The 14,006-nt window shown below is 36.8% G+C and overlaps 1 protein-coding gene across 5 annotated transcripts in view; it reads right to left on the reverse strand.

Moving 5' to 3' along the window:
• NCK1 (NCK adaptor protein 1) overlaps nt 252–14,006 on the reverse strand; it is a 78,857-nt gene continuing 65,102 nt past the window's right edge. For 3 of the 5 annotated variants that reach the window (XM_018050839.1, XM_018050814.1, XM_018050830.1), the window contains exons 3-4: nt 11,311–12,023; nt 8,501–9,390 (exon numbers count right to left, since the gene is read on the reverse strand). In XM_018050839.1, coding sequence (XP_017906328.1) covers nt 9,196–9,390; nt 11,311–12,023 — 908 coding nt within the window. In that variant the 3' untranslated portion in view covers nt 8,501–9,195. Of the gene's footprint in view, nt 9,391–11,310; nt 12,024–14,006 lie in introns of all 5 variants that reach the window. The other 2 variants (XM_018050821.1, XM_018050844.1) reach the window with 2 other exon arrangements.

The raw sequence follows: 14,006 nt of genomic DNA on the forward strand, positions 1-14,006 counted from the left end.
TTGTAGCTTATTATAGAATCCCTTCCTTTTCAAGGCTGAATTATGTTCCATATACTACATTATGCTTATCCATTCACTGACACTTGAGTTGCTTCCACATCTTAGTTACTGTGAATATAATGCTGCTCTGAACACACGTACAAATATCCTGAGATTCTGCTTTCAACTCTTGTGGGCGCTATGTATCTTTTTATATTGTTTGATTACTGAACCATGTGACTGTATTATTGAACATTTTAATTTTTTTTTAATTGGAAGGAAATCTTATAAGGTTTGGCCCCTTAAAATGTCAGCTTTTTAAAGTCTCTAAATACTCTACATGTGCAAATGTATTAGTAAAAAGAACGTGAATTTTAGAGTGCAACATTTTAGTTAGTCAGAAACTATTTGCAATATAACCTTAGGAAAGTTATTTATTTATTCATTCAACTGCCATTCACTAAGGAGTTATATATATGCTAGATACTGGAAATTAATGGTTCCTGACCTCAGCCACAAACTTCCGAACTAGTGGGGAAAATGGACATGAGAATAACCACAAATCAATATTGGAAATGAAGTGACAGAAATGTCATCAAAGGAATTTAGGAGCACTAAACAGAAACACCTAACCCAGCCTAGGGGGTCAAAGACTTCCTGGAGGAGGTTACTTTAGGGCTGAGTATTAAATGCTAAAAAGATCAGCCAGCTATAGTGTGCTTAGGAAACCACAAGCAGCCTGGTGCAACTAAAGAACCAGGTCCGAGCAGCGAGAAATGGGGCTCAAAGGCAGACAAAAACAGAGTTTGGGAGAGCTTTGAATGCCTTGTCAAGGAGCACTGAGTTTATCCTGAGGCAATGGGGGTTAAAGGAGCTCCAATCTGATCACATCATCCTCTGTATTTGAGTTTGAGAAAGTTCATGACTAGGGTGGAGAAAACAGCCGAAGCAGCCAGACTGGAGCCTGGTAGGTGAGGGAGGTATTTTGGTCAGTCAGGTGAGAGATGGTGGCTTCCACTAGGTTTTCCCATGTCTCCAGAGAGAAGCGAATAAATTCAAAACTTGGAGATAGAATTGACAGCTCCTAGACATGGAATGGACTGGAGGAGGAGGAGGAGGCAAACATGATTTTCAGGCCCTAGGTTTGAGTAACTAGGTGGTGACAGCAGCTTAACCTAAATAATGTTAAGGAAGGTGGGGCGGCAGCAAGGTAGTCAAGGTTGGGGATGGTATAGAAAAAGAGTGCATGTGTTCAGTTTGATACACTTGAACTTGAGGTGCTCCTAAGGACTGGGGGAGTCTTCCAAACGTAAACGATCTTTGTCTCAGTTTATGAGTGTCAGGGTATGGCACCATTTCCCCTACCTTCAGCATTTCAGGGGTAGCTGAGACTAGAAGTGGTGAGAACATTCAGGGAGGGTATGTAGATTAAGGAGGTGGGTGGATATGCTTTGATCAGCATTTAAGAATGAACTGACAAAAGAAAAATGGCATAGAAAGATACGGGGAAATAAATAGGTCAGAAAGGTGGTTCTGGAACAAACTATGGTCCTGGAAACAATGAGGGAAGGGGTGGTCACCAAGTGGGAGTGCAGAAGAAAATCACTTGATCATCAAAAAAAATGTCTCCAAGATTTATATCACTTAGGTCATTTGTAATCTCAGTAAGAGGAGTTATAGTGGAGAACTTCGAGCAGAAGTTAGATCGTTGTAGGCCGAGGAGTGGATTGGAAAAAGTAGTGCTCTCTTGATGTGAAGGGGAAGATAGCAACTCCAGGAGCCTCATTTTTATGAAACGATGTCTTGCATAATACTTGTGGGAATTAAAGAACACAGACAAAGCACATTAGCACAATGCCAGGAACACAATAGGTCTTCACAAATGGTTTATTAACCATTTGTTGTATTAACAATAAATACATTAGGGATTATTTACTCTTACTGGCTGGACCTTTGTAGGCTGCCCATCTTTCAGTTTGGACCCTGGATCAGCAAAGAAAGGCTTCCAGTTGGTGACAACTATTAAGAGGGTCGTCAAAAGCATGGGTTCTGGAGCCAGACTGTCTGGGTTGGTGTTTGGGCTTCGCCATTTACTAGCTGTGTTTTTTTAGCCAGCTCTTTTAAGCAATCTGTTTTAACATCCTCCTCTGCAAATTGGAAAAAACTGTAATAGTACCTAATTCATAAGGCTGTTGTGAGGATTATATGAGACAGCACATTCAGGACAGGATCTGGCAAAGTAAGTACACAATAAGCATCAGCTGTATTTTTTAAATACATAACGGTCAAGAACACTTGCTGCACCGTCTCCTTGATCCCCACATTATATATATAGTATATATACGATTTAAGTCTTTCAAGTTAAGATTTGATTCCCTACTTTTCAGATGAGGACACACCTGAAAATTTACTGTAGACCCCCAGAGCTAGACAGACAGGAATTCTGACAGAGATCTGCCTAACTCCAAGTTCTTTTCACTCACCTTACTGCCTCCCAATTAGCACCAAAAGAGGGCTTGCGATGTGTACGAAGGACATAAAACAGTGAATGATCTAGGAGATTAGCAAGGGCTTGAGAGAACAGACAGTCTTTAATATGGCATTTCAAGGATGTACCCACTTAGATTTGGATAGGATACACATTTGCAGTTAAGCATTCCAACTGAGAGGATGAAAAGGTAAGTAAACAGAAAATGGGAGAAAAAACAAGACTCATTTAGTTATGCTGTAGGGGAAGGAGAGTTGTTCACCAGACTTTGAGATCTTAAGTTATTTAGCTCAGTCTGGACATGAGTCCCTGTCAAGATCCCCTGCCCGCCACTATGTTGACAAGGCAGTACTGCCTGCCAGTCCTTCACAATCCACTGCAAGGACTCTGAACTCTGCTCAGCAGACTTCTGGGGCACTGAAGGGTAATGCTACCTTTTTGAATGCTACCAATGCTTTTGAATGACAGTTCATCTCAGGACTCGCCCAGGAGTCAACGAGGAGCTCAGACCATCAACCTCTGCATGGACCATGCCACTGGTTGAGAATTTCTGGAGGGCCGTGCCTCACCTGCTAGCCACTACCCTTGCCTGGACATGCCTGACTCTGACCATGCCTTTTTCTTCTGACTTTGAGGAACTTCCCTCTCTATACCTTCTCATCAGTTGGTTGTGATCTATTAGTTGGTTGGTTGGTCTATGCAACCTGCCAGAACCGAACTATCCTCTAACCCGCTGCCAGGACTTCTCAGATTAATTCCCACAGCATTCCAGAGTTGAAAATGATCAGTCATCTACGTCTGAAGATGAACCACTGCAAGAACAAAGCTATTTCCTAAGTACAGTCTACAAATAGGAATTAGTTTTCCTGTTATACTATTTGCCACTTGAATGATTATGGAAGGAAAAGCAAGGAGATAGTTTCTTTTTATGGAAAAGCAAGAGAGTTGGGAGGGAAAAGGGAACTGATGCTCAAGGAAGAAACTCCTAAGCCCCCTGAGCCCCATAAGGGCTGGGATTAAACTGAAGCAAGGGAGGCACCAGGGCACAAAATTTGAGGCACTAACTCTTAAGGTTGTGCAAACTCAAGGTAGGTCCTGGTGCTCTGGCGCAGACCACGAGCAGACCACCATTAACTGCAATAATGTTTCCCTGCTCTACTTAGCACAAAATAGTCCTCTTCTCTTTAACCAAAGGAATGTCTACGTCCTGTATTTCAGCACATCTGACATTTCATTGTAACCCCATCTCAATTATTTTTTCTTCTGCAAGTAACACAGTAGGTATTTAAACAGTAGAATTTGCCTTGTCTTAGACTGTTTTACTCCTGCTTCCACGGAGTCTGCTCATGTAACTCTGACACACTTTCCAGCTCTCATTTTCAGGATTCTTGCAGCCCCTTTTCAACCTCCTCTGAACATACTTTACTTTTTCAATTTCCTGCCTGACTTATTGTCTGGCCACAGTGCAGAACATCAGGAATGTTAACCTCAATTCTTTCTTTCGGGTATGAATTAAAACCTTCAAGTCTGTCAACAAACTGTCCTCCTTCCTGTAGTTATAACTGATTCTTTTCTATGTGACATTCCCCAGCAACTCCTCTTAAGATGGAGAATCAGGCCTTATTCAAAATAGAACTTTGCAGTTAAAAGTTCCATGCCTAAATAAAACAAATATTACTTTATTCAATTTTGTAATTTGAAAACCAGAAACAATGCTCTGTAACAGTGAAGATCTTAACGTAATTTTTCAAATGATTTTGACTGCTGTATTTTCACTCATTCACTGGTTTAAAGCTAGTCACCAGATTAGGTGAGGCACACAGTACACTCAATGTCAATTTTATGAGATCTCCTTAGAACATCCTACATAAATTACCACCACACACTCTCATCTTGCTCTGTTCTTCTTCATAGAACTTCTCCATTAGGCTTTACATCATGAGACATGTACAGCTTTTGGACAAACCTGTCTCTTCTCTTCACTCTCATATTGCTAGGTTAGAATGGTCTGGCACCTATGCAATCAAATTATTTGAGGTGAGGTGGCTGGATGGTTGGTTGATGGGTAAGTATCTCCAAAACCTAAGCAGACACAAAACTATACACATAGATATAACTGCCCAAAAAGTAATTTTCTCATCTTGACACCAAGTGACTAGCATATGCCCTGATGAAACTGTCTTCTACACCATCCCCCTTACCTATAGTCTAAAACATATCAAAACAAGTAAAAGTGTGTTTGCATTACTTCTTCCAAGACAAGACATTTATTCAGGGATCACTAATTTCTTCTACAAATGCTCAAAAAACATCAATTATAACCATTCCAGTATTTAACAGACTCTGTAGTCTCATTCTGGAATATACCTGTCTCCATAATTTCCCAAAAGCTATCTTCAAATATTCTACAGATTTAATATATTTTGAGTCCAGAGATCTATTTAAAGCAACATCTAAACTACTTTAGATGTCTATTCTTAAGTTTGTTTTCCTGTTCAAAAGTCACAATAATACATGGGAGAGAGGAAATTGAGTACTTTTTCGTCTACAACTACAAATAAAATTTGCAACATTATTTCAAAATACTGAGACCGGCTTTCCCTGGAGATTTAAAAGCAGCTTAAAAAGTAACTTGAGAGGAAACGTTTAAAAAATCTGCTAGGTAAACTAAGTGTTTGTGTGAATCCTTGGTAGGCATCAGGCCAATTCTGAAGTATCCGAGATAATCTAAGTGCTCAAACCAACATACATATTCTAAAAGACATGGTGGTTTATCTCTGTGAACACAGCCAGTGATAACGAAAACTCTTGCTCTTCAAAACCTCACTAAGCCCAATTTATGTCCTCACTAAAGTCGCAGCAAACTATATTTATTAGTACTTCCAAATCAAAAGAAGCCTCACAGTAAACAAGAAAAATGTATTTCAGTTCTTTGGTCATTGGTTTTAGGTCATTTAACAATAAGAAACTAGGGTGTGGAGTATGCATAATGTGCTGGTCTGTTAAGAGTTTAGAAGATGACAGTGAAGTCATATAAACTTGTTAAAAACCAAGTTTTTCAGAAGCAGCTTTCCTACCTTGCCTCGCAATAGAAAAAAACATTGATTTTCCCAAGCAGCAGTAATATGGCATTTTCAAAAAGTCCATTGGATGCTGTTCAAAACATAAAATGAGGATGTCATTTGTGCTGTATCAAATTTGCTTTATGTTAGAAGTGACTTCAATTGTGAAACCATTCAAAAACATTTAAAGAATCTAGATAAATAAGACTACAAAGAATCTCTTCTTCTAGCAAAATACTAAAGTGGAAAAGTTAAAGCATACTGTAATATTTATTCCTAATTTATCAATTTGGACATTGCAACTGAAATGTTTCTGCAAAATGGTAAGTTTCCAGATTCCCAACCCAAAACTCCAAGTTACAGGAAAAACAGGAAGTAACTGCATTTTGAGATTTGAACTAGGAGGATAAAGGTTGGGAAACACTGTTCTACGCTGTTAATCTTTAATGTACTGGTAAAAATATGGACGCATCCATACTATATCCAACGCCTTGTGAGAATTCAAATCCAGTGTTACCAGCTTCTCATTTTTCAGGGGAAACCAAAACTCTATTTATGTAAACCCCTCCCCACCCCATTAAAAAATGTTCATAATTGTTTTTTTAAGCATTGTAGGTTGAACTGTATTCCTGTTTGGTTGTATCCTGAAATGGGTTATCTTGCAAGATGGGGGAAGGGTGGTGATGGTGAGTTCTGGACTTATTAACAACAACAAAAGTGGCTGTCTTGCCAGGGGAAGGCGTGCCTTTTTGCAATTCTCACAAATGTATCTACACAGATGGTAGTGGCCCTGCTTCTTGCCATCTCTAGATCAGATGACAAAATTAAAGCATTAAAGCTGGAGACAACTTGTGGGTCATTACTCTAGCCACATATCCATGAAGACATCATTCTACCAACCAAAGCTAGGCGTTTTATTTTTACAGCAATTACAATGGATTGCACTAAAGCCTTCTGATTTTGTTAAGTGATGTATCTGTGGCACACCATCTTTAAAAGTGCCAGGTGTTACTGTATATAGTCAAAGGTGTGTAATATGTGTGAATGTATTCAGCTGAACTTAAGGACTTCTGACTAAATACAGATACAGCAATAGCTTTCTGTCACTGAGCTTATATAAAGTTCTAAAAATCCTTCTTCCAAGAATTTGAAGTTATTTGTAGAAGTGGGTTGTGGGGCAGTTATGTGTGTTATGAATATTTAAATTGAAAGCTAAGCATCTCCTCATAGATGAAAAAAAATTTCTGTAATATTGCTCTTTCCAGGACCTTCCTCCTAGTCTAAAAACAGGTACAATGAGGCCAACGTGTCACAAGACAAGTATACAGGCTAGAAATAAGGAAAAGTGGTTTCTAATAGAAGTCCTGCTACTAGCTAGCTATGTAGATGTTTTTAAAAATGGTTCCAGTTATTAAGAAAATTCATGCTTTAAAAAAAAAAGTCACTGATGTAAACATTGGTTTTAAGACTTTAAAAAAATTGATAAAATGTTGAACTGCAAAGTTAAATAGTTCCCAGTGAGGTTTCCATCATATAGTAAGAGCACACAATAGCTATTATTGGCACACATGGATCTCCTAGGAATTCTCTAGTCATTATAAATCTAATTATAGCACAGAAATATGCATTCTGTTTCCAGTGCTCCTCCATTCCTACTTTCTCAAAATGCTTGACATCAGCTCAGCAGGGTCTGCTATAAATAGCTCATGTCTGTGATACAAAGTAGTAATTGAACCATCATCCTCCTTTCTTTTTTCAAACAACCATCCATTTTTTAAGTAAGGAAGACTGGATGGAGGGGAAACCACATAAGAGGTAGAGAATAAAAAGAAAGCATCATCAAATGTTTGTTTAAAATTAAAGTCATTTTACAACTACTTTAAAACTATTTTCCTCAGTTGATATTCAAGTAATTTTACTGCCAAAAAAGGTAAGCATGTGACTTTTGTTTCCATTAAACTTGCCTACTCATAATTATCTTAATAAATAAAGTGGGGCTGAGAAAGATAATGAAATACAAACTAAAAGGCTTTAAAAGCAGATGCAATAAAGATTTTAAAAATTGTAAAATGTTTATATTTGCTAACTCCTGTTGTGCAGAGGCAGAAGTCAGGGCTGCCACCCAGTGGCAATGTAAGTCTTTAAATGATTTGAAGATTTAGAGAATTAAAAAACAAAATAAATCTAAAACCACCAAAATCAAGAAATTCATGAATTAGACAACTTCAAATTTAGGATCAGTAATTTTGTGTCTTTAATGTCTGTTTATGATATATTAAAGAATGGAAACATTCATTTGCCTAGGCAGCATTGGTGAAATTTTTTAAAATCTCATGACTTTCTCCTAATTACTTAACTGTTTTATGAAGTATTTTCTATTAAAATATTGAAGGTACTTTCCTTAAATCTCCAGAATTTATAATGGTGTGTTTGGGGAGGGGGGGAGGGGGAGATGTGGCCATAAAATGTAACTGGTTTTCTTCCGTGATGTACAGAAACAGATTAAATTCTCTACAGAAGCCTCAGCCTCTTACCCATATACCCAAACTTCTGCTAGATAAAAATGTAACAGAAGCATCTGCAAAAAAGAAGATTCTAAAAATGTTCTCAAAGCATTAGCACATCACATCTTTTCCTCAAATATATATCAATTTTAGTGTCCTGGTCAATAAAATTCAAAGTTGAATGAAGAAAATAAAAATACTACAACTACTATGCCTGATTATTACTGATTTTGGGGGGGGCGAGGGGTGGTAGGGAGAGAACCAAGTATCTCATTGTCACCTACTTCTTCAAAATTTGGCCATAGCTTTTTTTCACAGTCACAAGATATAACATACTCAAAAACTAGATGCTTTGGTAAAATAACACTAGGGGAAAAAAATAACACTAGAGCATCCATTTACAGTTAAAAGCTAAACATCTTGAGAATGCTTTTTTCTCTTGAATAACCAGATGAGAGAGAAGTGGGGGAAAAAAATTCATAGGCATTTGGAGATTTTTGCTTCCAACAGCTGTAAATTTAAATTGTACAAGATATATATTTTCTAACCTATGTCCCATATGGTTTGCTTTAAACTGAAAACAAATGAATTCTGAAAAATGACAGACACAACATATTTGGTATTTACATAGGTTTGTGACAAATATTAATAGCTGAAAATAATGTCTAATTTTCCATTTATTATTGCTATTTAGTCACAGAAAAGATTAACTCTCCAAGAAATTTATTTTAGCATATGGTATATGTTGATATAATAGATATAATAATTTTACATGAATAGAAACCATTGCAGAAGTTACTAAGGTGGTACCTTACAAGAAAATAAAGGAAAGGCAATAAAGAAATTCTTTCATATAAAGACTTTTGATTTGCATCATTTGTTCAAAATATAAAACCTTAATATTAGAAGCAAGAGAAGAGCAAAGAAAACAATAAAACAGAAGACCAAGGATAAGGAACTGCTCTATGCAGATACTTGCTGTATGTAGTATATATATTTATATGGGCTGAATTATAATAAAAATATTTTATGTATTATAGTCAATTCTCATATAGAGTTAGAAACAGCAATTTCCAATCAAGCATGACTGGACTGACATTTTCTCAGTCTTCAATTACATGACGAATTACAACTGTACAGCAGTTCACTTCGGTCAGCAGTATCATGATAAATGCTTGATAAGATATAATTTTTCTCCTTGTTCACTTGTAAAAATTGGTGCCTTTTTGTAATGTTCTACAAGTTCTTCCATGGTACTGAATTTACGCTGCCCAATGCAGTAGACAGTCTCTTTTAGTTGTACTTTAAAATGCTTGTTTTTCCCTTGTGCTTTTAGTGATACTGAGAAATCATTTGGCTAGAAGAGAAAAAAACATTTTGAAAGACATCTATTAGCATTTTTATATAAACTATAACAGCTAAAATGTGAGCACTTTAAACACCAGGAACAATGCTAAATTATTTACATGAATTATCTCCTTTATGCCTCAAAACAAACCCATTTTACAGATGAAAAAATAAAAGCTGAAGAGAAGCTGAGTTGTCCAAGATCATCTATCTAGTTAAAAGAGCCAGGATTCAATATTGAACCAAAGACACCAAAATCTCCCTAACGCCATGGCAAATCCTTTAGTTTAGCATTTGATTTGTAAGATCTTCTCTTCATTCAAATTACTGGAGAAACACAGCAGAAAATCCGACATCCACCCCTTTTCAATTAGTAGCAAACAGTAGCTGTCTTACAGAATAGCTAATATATACTCTGAATTCTCAAAGATGAAGGACACAAAAATGAGAACTAATGTAAACTCTAAGAGGTCATAAAATCAAAATGCCTGTAAGGGGGAAGAAATAAATATAAACAAGGGCCAGGGTGGTTATATAGGAGGAACAACAGTGCATGGCCACTTAGCTGCAACTGTTGCCCTGTAGGAATACAGCTCAACACTGACAGGTCTTCCAATTTTAAAAGGGAAGTCCAATGTCTAAATTTTTATTTGAAACCGTCCAATACTTAAATACTGATAATAAATTCAAATGATTAAAAACACTGTGCAAGTCAAATAAAATATGCTTATTTGAGATCTCTACTTTAAAATTTCTACTACTAAAAATAATGGTGTATTTTGGCTAGTATCTATGCTCAATTACCTACAAGAAAATACAAGGTATTCTGCAATCAAGCTACTTTCTTATGTTTTTTCTTTTTTTAACGCTAACACTTTTTTGAATAGTCTATATCACCCTCTTATGCAGTTACTGTCAAAGTTTCAAACAGTGGGTTTCTTGAAAACATCTTATGGTTATTTACCATCCACTCCAGGGTCACTCCCTTCCTAGCCATTCTGCCCATTGCTTGTCCTGGAAACCAGGGCCAGGTCAGGCATCTAACAGAAAACAAATCCCATTGCTCTTCCCTATCATCAACCACCTGCTCTTCCTGCGGGGTTACATACAGACCCTCATTTCCTGAACTACACAGCAGGCGGCTCAATTAATTTCAATCTTGCTCTCTCTTCCCCCACCCCTTACACACACGTGCGCACATGCACATACACACACACAATATATATATACACACAAAGCTAATACTAATCATGGAAAAGTAGTGATATCCTTTATCAAGGAAAAATAAAGGTCATTTTTAAGGGAAATGAGTATTGTCAAATTCTAAAATCCTATACAGTATGCAAGAGCCCACATAACTATTTTCTTATTCAATTTTTATGGTTTTACAATTTTATTGTTTCACTACTATGGGAAGATTTTATCATTATTGTAAATGCCCTCCAAATACGGTGCATGTTCAAATGGGTTTTTGAGGTACCTAAAAGTGTATTCCAACTTCCAAACAAGTATTTATACAGAAACAAATATAGATTTTTTTTTCTAAATTCAGGGATTTCCTTTATTATAAGGATGATAGTGTACCGATTATGCAATTTAAGAAATGTTTTTCCAGTTTAATCTACTGCGTTGTTCTCAGTGAAAAAGTCAGGGTTTAATTTTCTCCATTTTTCAGTTTAATGCAACAGAAATATTTCAGGAAGGCAAAACCAACAGAACTAGACAAGGCCAAATAATCCTGTTTAAGGCTATATTTTACTAAAAATAAATATACCTGCAAAGAACATTGACTTTACTCAGAAACTTCACATGTTAACAAATATACTACCTGGTTAATTTTCCGGAAGCCACTAAACCTCTCTGGTCTTCCATTTATTTTTTTTTTAATATTCAGGGCTCTATTTCCATTTACCTTTGAAAACCAACTTACCGAAGATTCACTATCACGAATGAGGAAATCACCTTCATGCCCTCTTTCATTTAATGCCATTTCTGCTTGGTGCCTGGTGACTTTCCCATAATACCACGGATTGCCAGCAAACTTTCCAGTAAGTGAAGGCCTAATGTAATCACACTGTGGAGGCGATGGTTCCAAACCTGATGTTAACGGATTATTCTGCATAATGGTAACATAGTTTTTTGGTACCAGACCAACCATTCCATTGATCTTCCTGCATTTCCACCACTCAGGGTCATTTTCAGGTTTTTCGATAACATCCATTATATCTCCTTTCTCAAAGTTAAGTTCTTCATCATTGGACGAGCTGAATGGGTAAAGAGCCTGAACCACATGTAACACTTGCCCAGTATTTAGGTTATTGACGACTGCTGCTAACTTCTCTGACAAAGAACCCACATGGTCACCCAAAGGACTGTCGCCTTCCTCAGTCACATAGTTTGAAGGGAACCATCCAACTTGTCCATTGTAGCTACCCCGCCACCACCCATCACTGCATTTCTCCATAACGATCACCTTCGTCCCTTTTATCAATGATAATTCATCCTCTCTCTCTGCCATATAGTTAAATTTTACATAAGCAGGCATGTTGAGGTCATAGAGACGTTCCCCTGGGTCAACAAAGCTATCATCAGCAGGAGATGCAGAATCTGGCACACTAGGTTTTCTTTTCACTTTTCCAATGCCTGTTTAAATAAAAAAGGGTAATGAGAATACAAAACAATGAAAAACAAGAAACACCAATTCATTCATTACAAAAGGATGCCCAACTCAGTAAGTTTTTTACCCTCCCTCTTCCTCTCCATGTCACTCTTCTTTCTTTACATTCTCATGACCTTTTTATTTTATATAACTGGAGGTTTGTTACTTTTGACCCCCCTCATAAATTCTCTTTTCTCATGTTAAAGACCCTGAAGTAACTGTAACATTCTAAAGTTGCCCTAAAATTAATAAACTATCTCTTAAATGTAAATATTCAATTATTTCCCACCTATCTACAATCTAAATACATAAAGGCTCCAGCAAACCCAAGTTCTTTTTATTAACTAAGAGTCTATAACCAGCTGTATAGAAATTAAATAGTAACTTAGATTACAATTTGATATGCAATATAAAATTCTAGTTATGTCTGGGTAATCCTCCCATTTGCTTTCTTAGTTTCCAAGACTCAGGTTGCTCTATTTACTTCATGCTTATTTTACAATAATATACTATTTACTTGCTTATCTGTCTTCATCCAATTCACATATAAATAAGCTCCAAAACAGCAGAGATTTTTGCTGACTCTGTTCACGGATATAATCCCAAGGATCTCACAGTGTCTTAGTACACAGGAGATGCTTAATATATATTTGTTAAAAGAATGAAAAAAATAACCAAATGGTACTATCATCGTAAATGTATGCTACAGCAACTTTAGCATATGAGTTTGTGTTCTCCTTTTACTGAAAAAAGAAAAATTCTCAAATACTTTCTATCTCAAAATTCTTTCTCATTACCCTTACTCTTTTTCTTCTGCCAAGTTCCCAACCTCTAATCCTTTTGGACTCTGAATACCATCTTTCCTGCCTCTTTTTGGGACTCTTGGCCATCCAGATGTGTTTTCCTCCCACTCACTCCCAAAGACTAGAAAAACACTTAGATCACTTCTATTCCAAAATAGAGTTACACAACTCTGCTATTGTTTTTTAACTACATCATTCTTAAAAGGTTGTCCTTCCTTTTTCCTTCAACTCTTTTGCCACCCACTCACTCCTAACTCGTTATAATCTGGTCCTTCATCTCCATCAAAACTACTCAATTACAACTGTCATCTTTTCACTGCAAATCAGACCATTTAAGAGTCCTCAATCTTTTCAAACTCTCTATACAGAACCAATATCACAGATTATTCTCTACAACATTTTCTCCTTCTTTAATTTCCCCGAGAGTATGTTGTTTTCCCCACTGACCTGTTTAAATATTTTTGTGTTCCTCTGTCTGGGCTCCTGTAAACCTTGTTATAAAAACTGCATTTTTATTTGCCTACTTGTCCATCTTAATAAAACAGTAAGTTTCCTGGGGCAGTAAACAGAATTTTACTACCTTGTCTCTCCAGCACTTAGCAGTAACTATACTAGTAGCAGGAACAAAGGGAATGTCTGCTGAAAGAGTAAGTGAATGATTCTTAGTTCAAAGTATTTCCCAAAATGCCATGCTTGGACTTAGCCTCTACTTCAAGGAAATCACTTTCATTTTCTGTAACTTCCAAAGAGAAGATTCCAAGGTCTCTTTGCAGCTCCAAGCTGGAATTTACACATTATAATTCCAACTGCCACTAGTCATCTACAGAAGGCACCATGAGCACCTCAAATACAACTGCCATGTCCAAATGAAAATAATCTCTCTAATATCCATAAATCAACTAACTCCCTCCCCTCCTAATTTCCTTCCTTCTGGCTAATGATATATCATGATTATGAAAAATTTGTACATCAGGGATTTCTGGCACTGTAGGGAACTCTAGGGTTCCATCCTTCCAAAAGAGTAATTAATGAGCTCGTGAATACTGTCAAAATCAACTTTTGTGGAACTCTAGAATCCAGTAAGGAACTTACAATAACTAGGGCAAGGCTTAATGAAGAAAGAAGCTGCTGCTGTGTAGTAAGAGACCATGGTGGCATTTTAAG

Source organism: Capra hircus, chromosome 1 (assembly GCF_001704415.2).
Source record: "Capra hircus breed San Clemente chromosome 1, ASM170441v1, whole genome shotgun sequence".
Classification (NCBI taxonomy): domain Eukaryota; kingdom Metazoa; phylum Chordata; class Mammalia; order Artiodactyla; family Bovidae; genus Capra; species Capra hircus.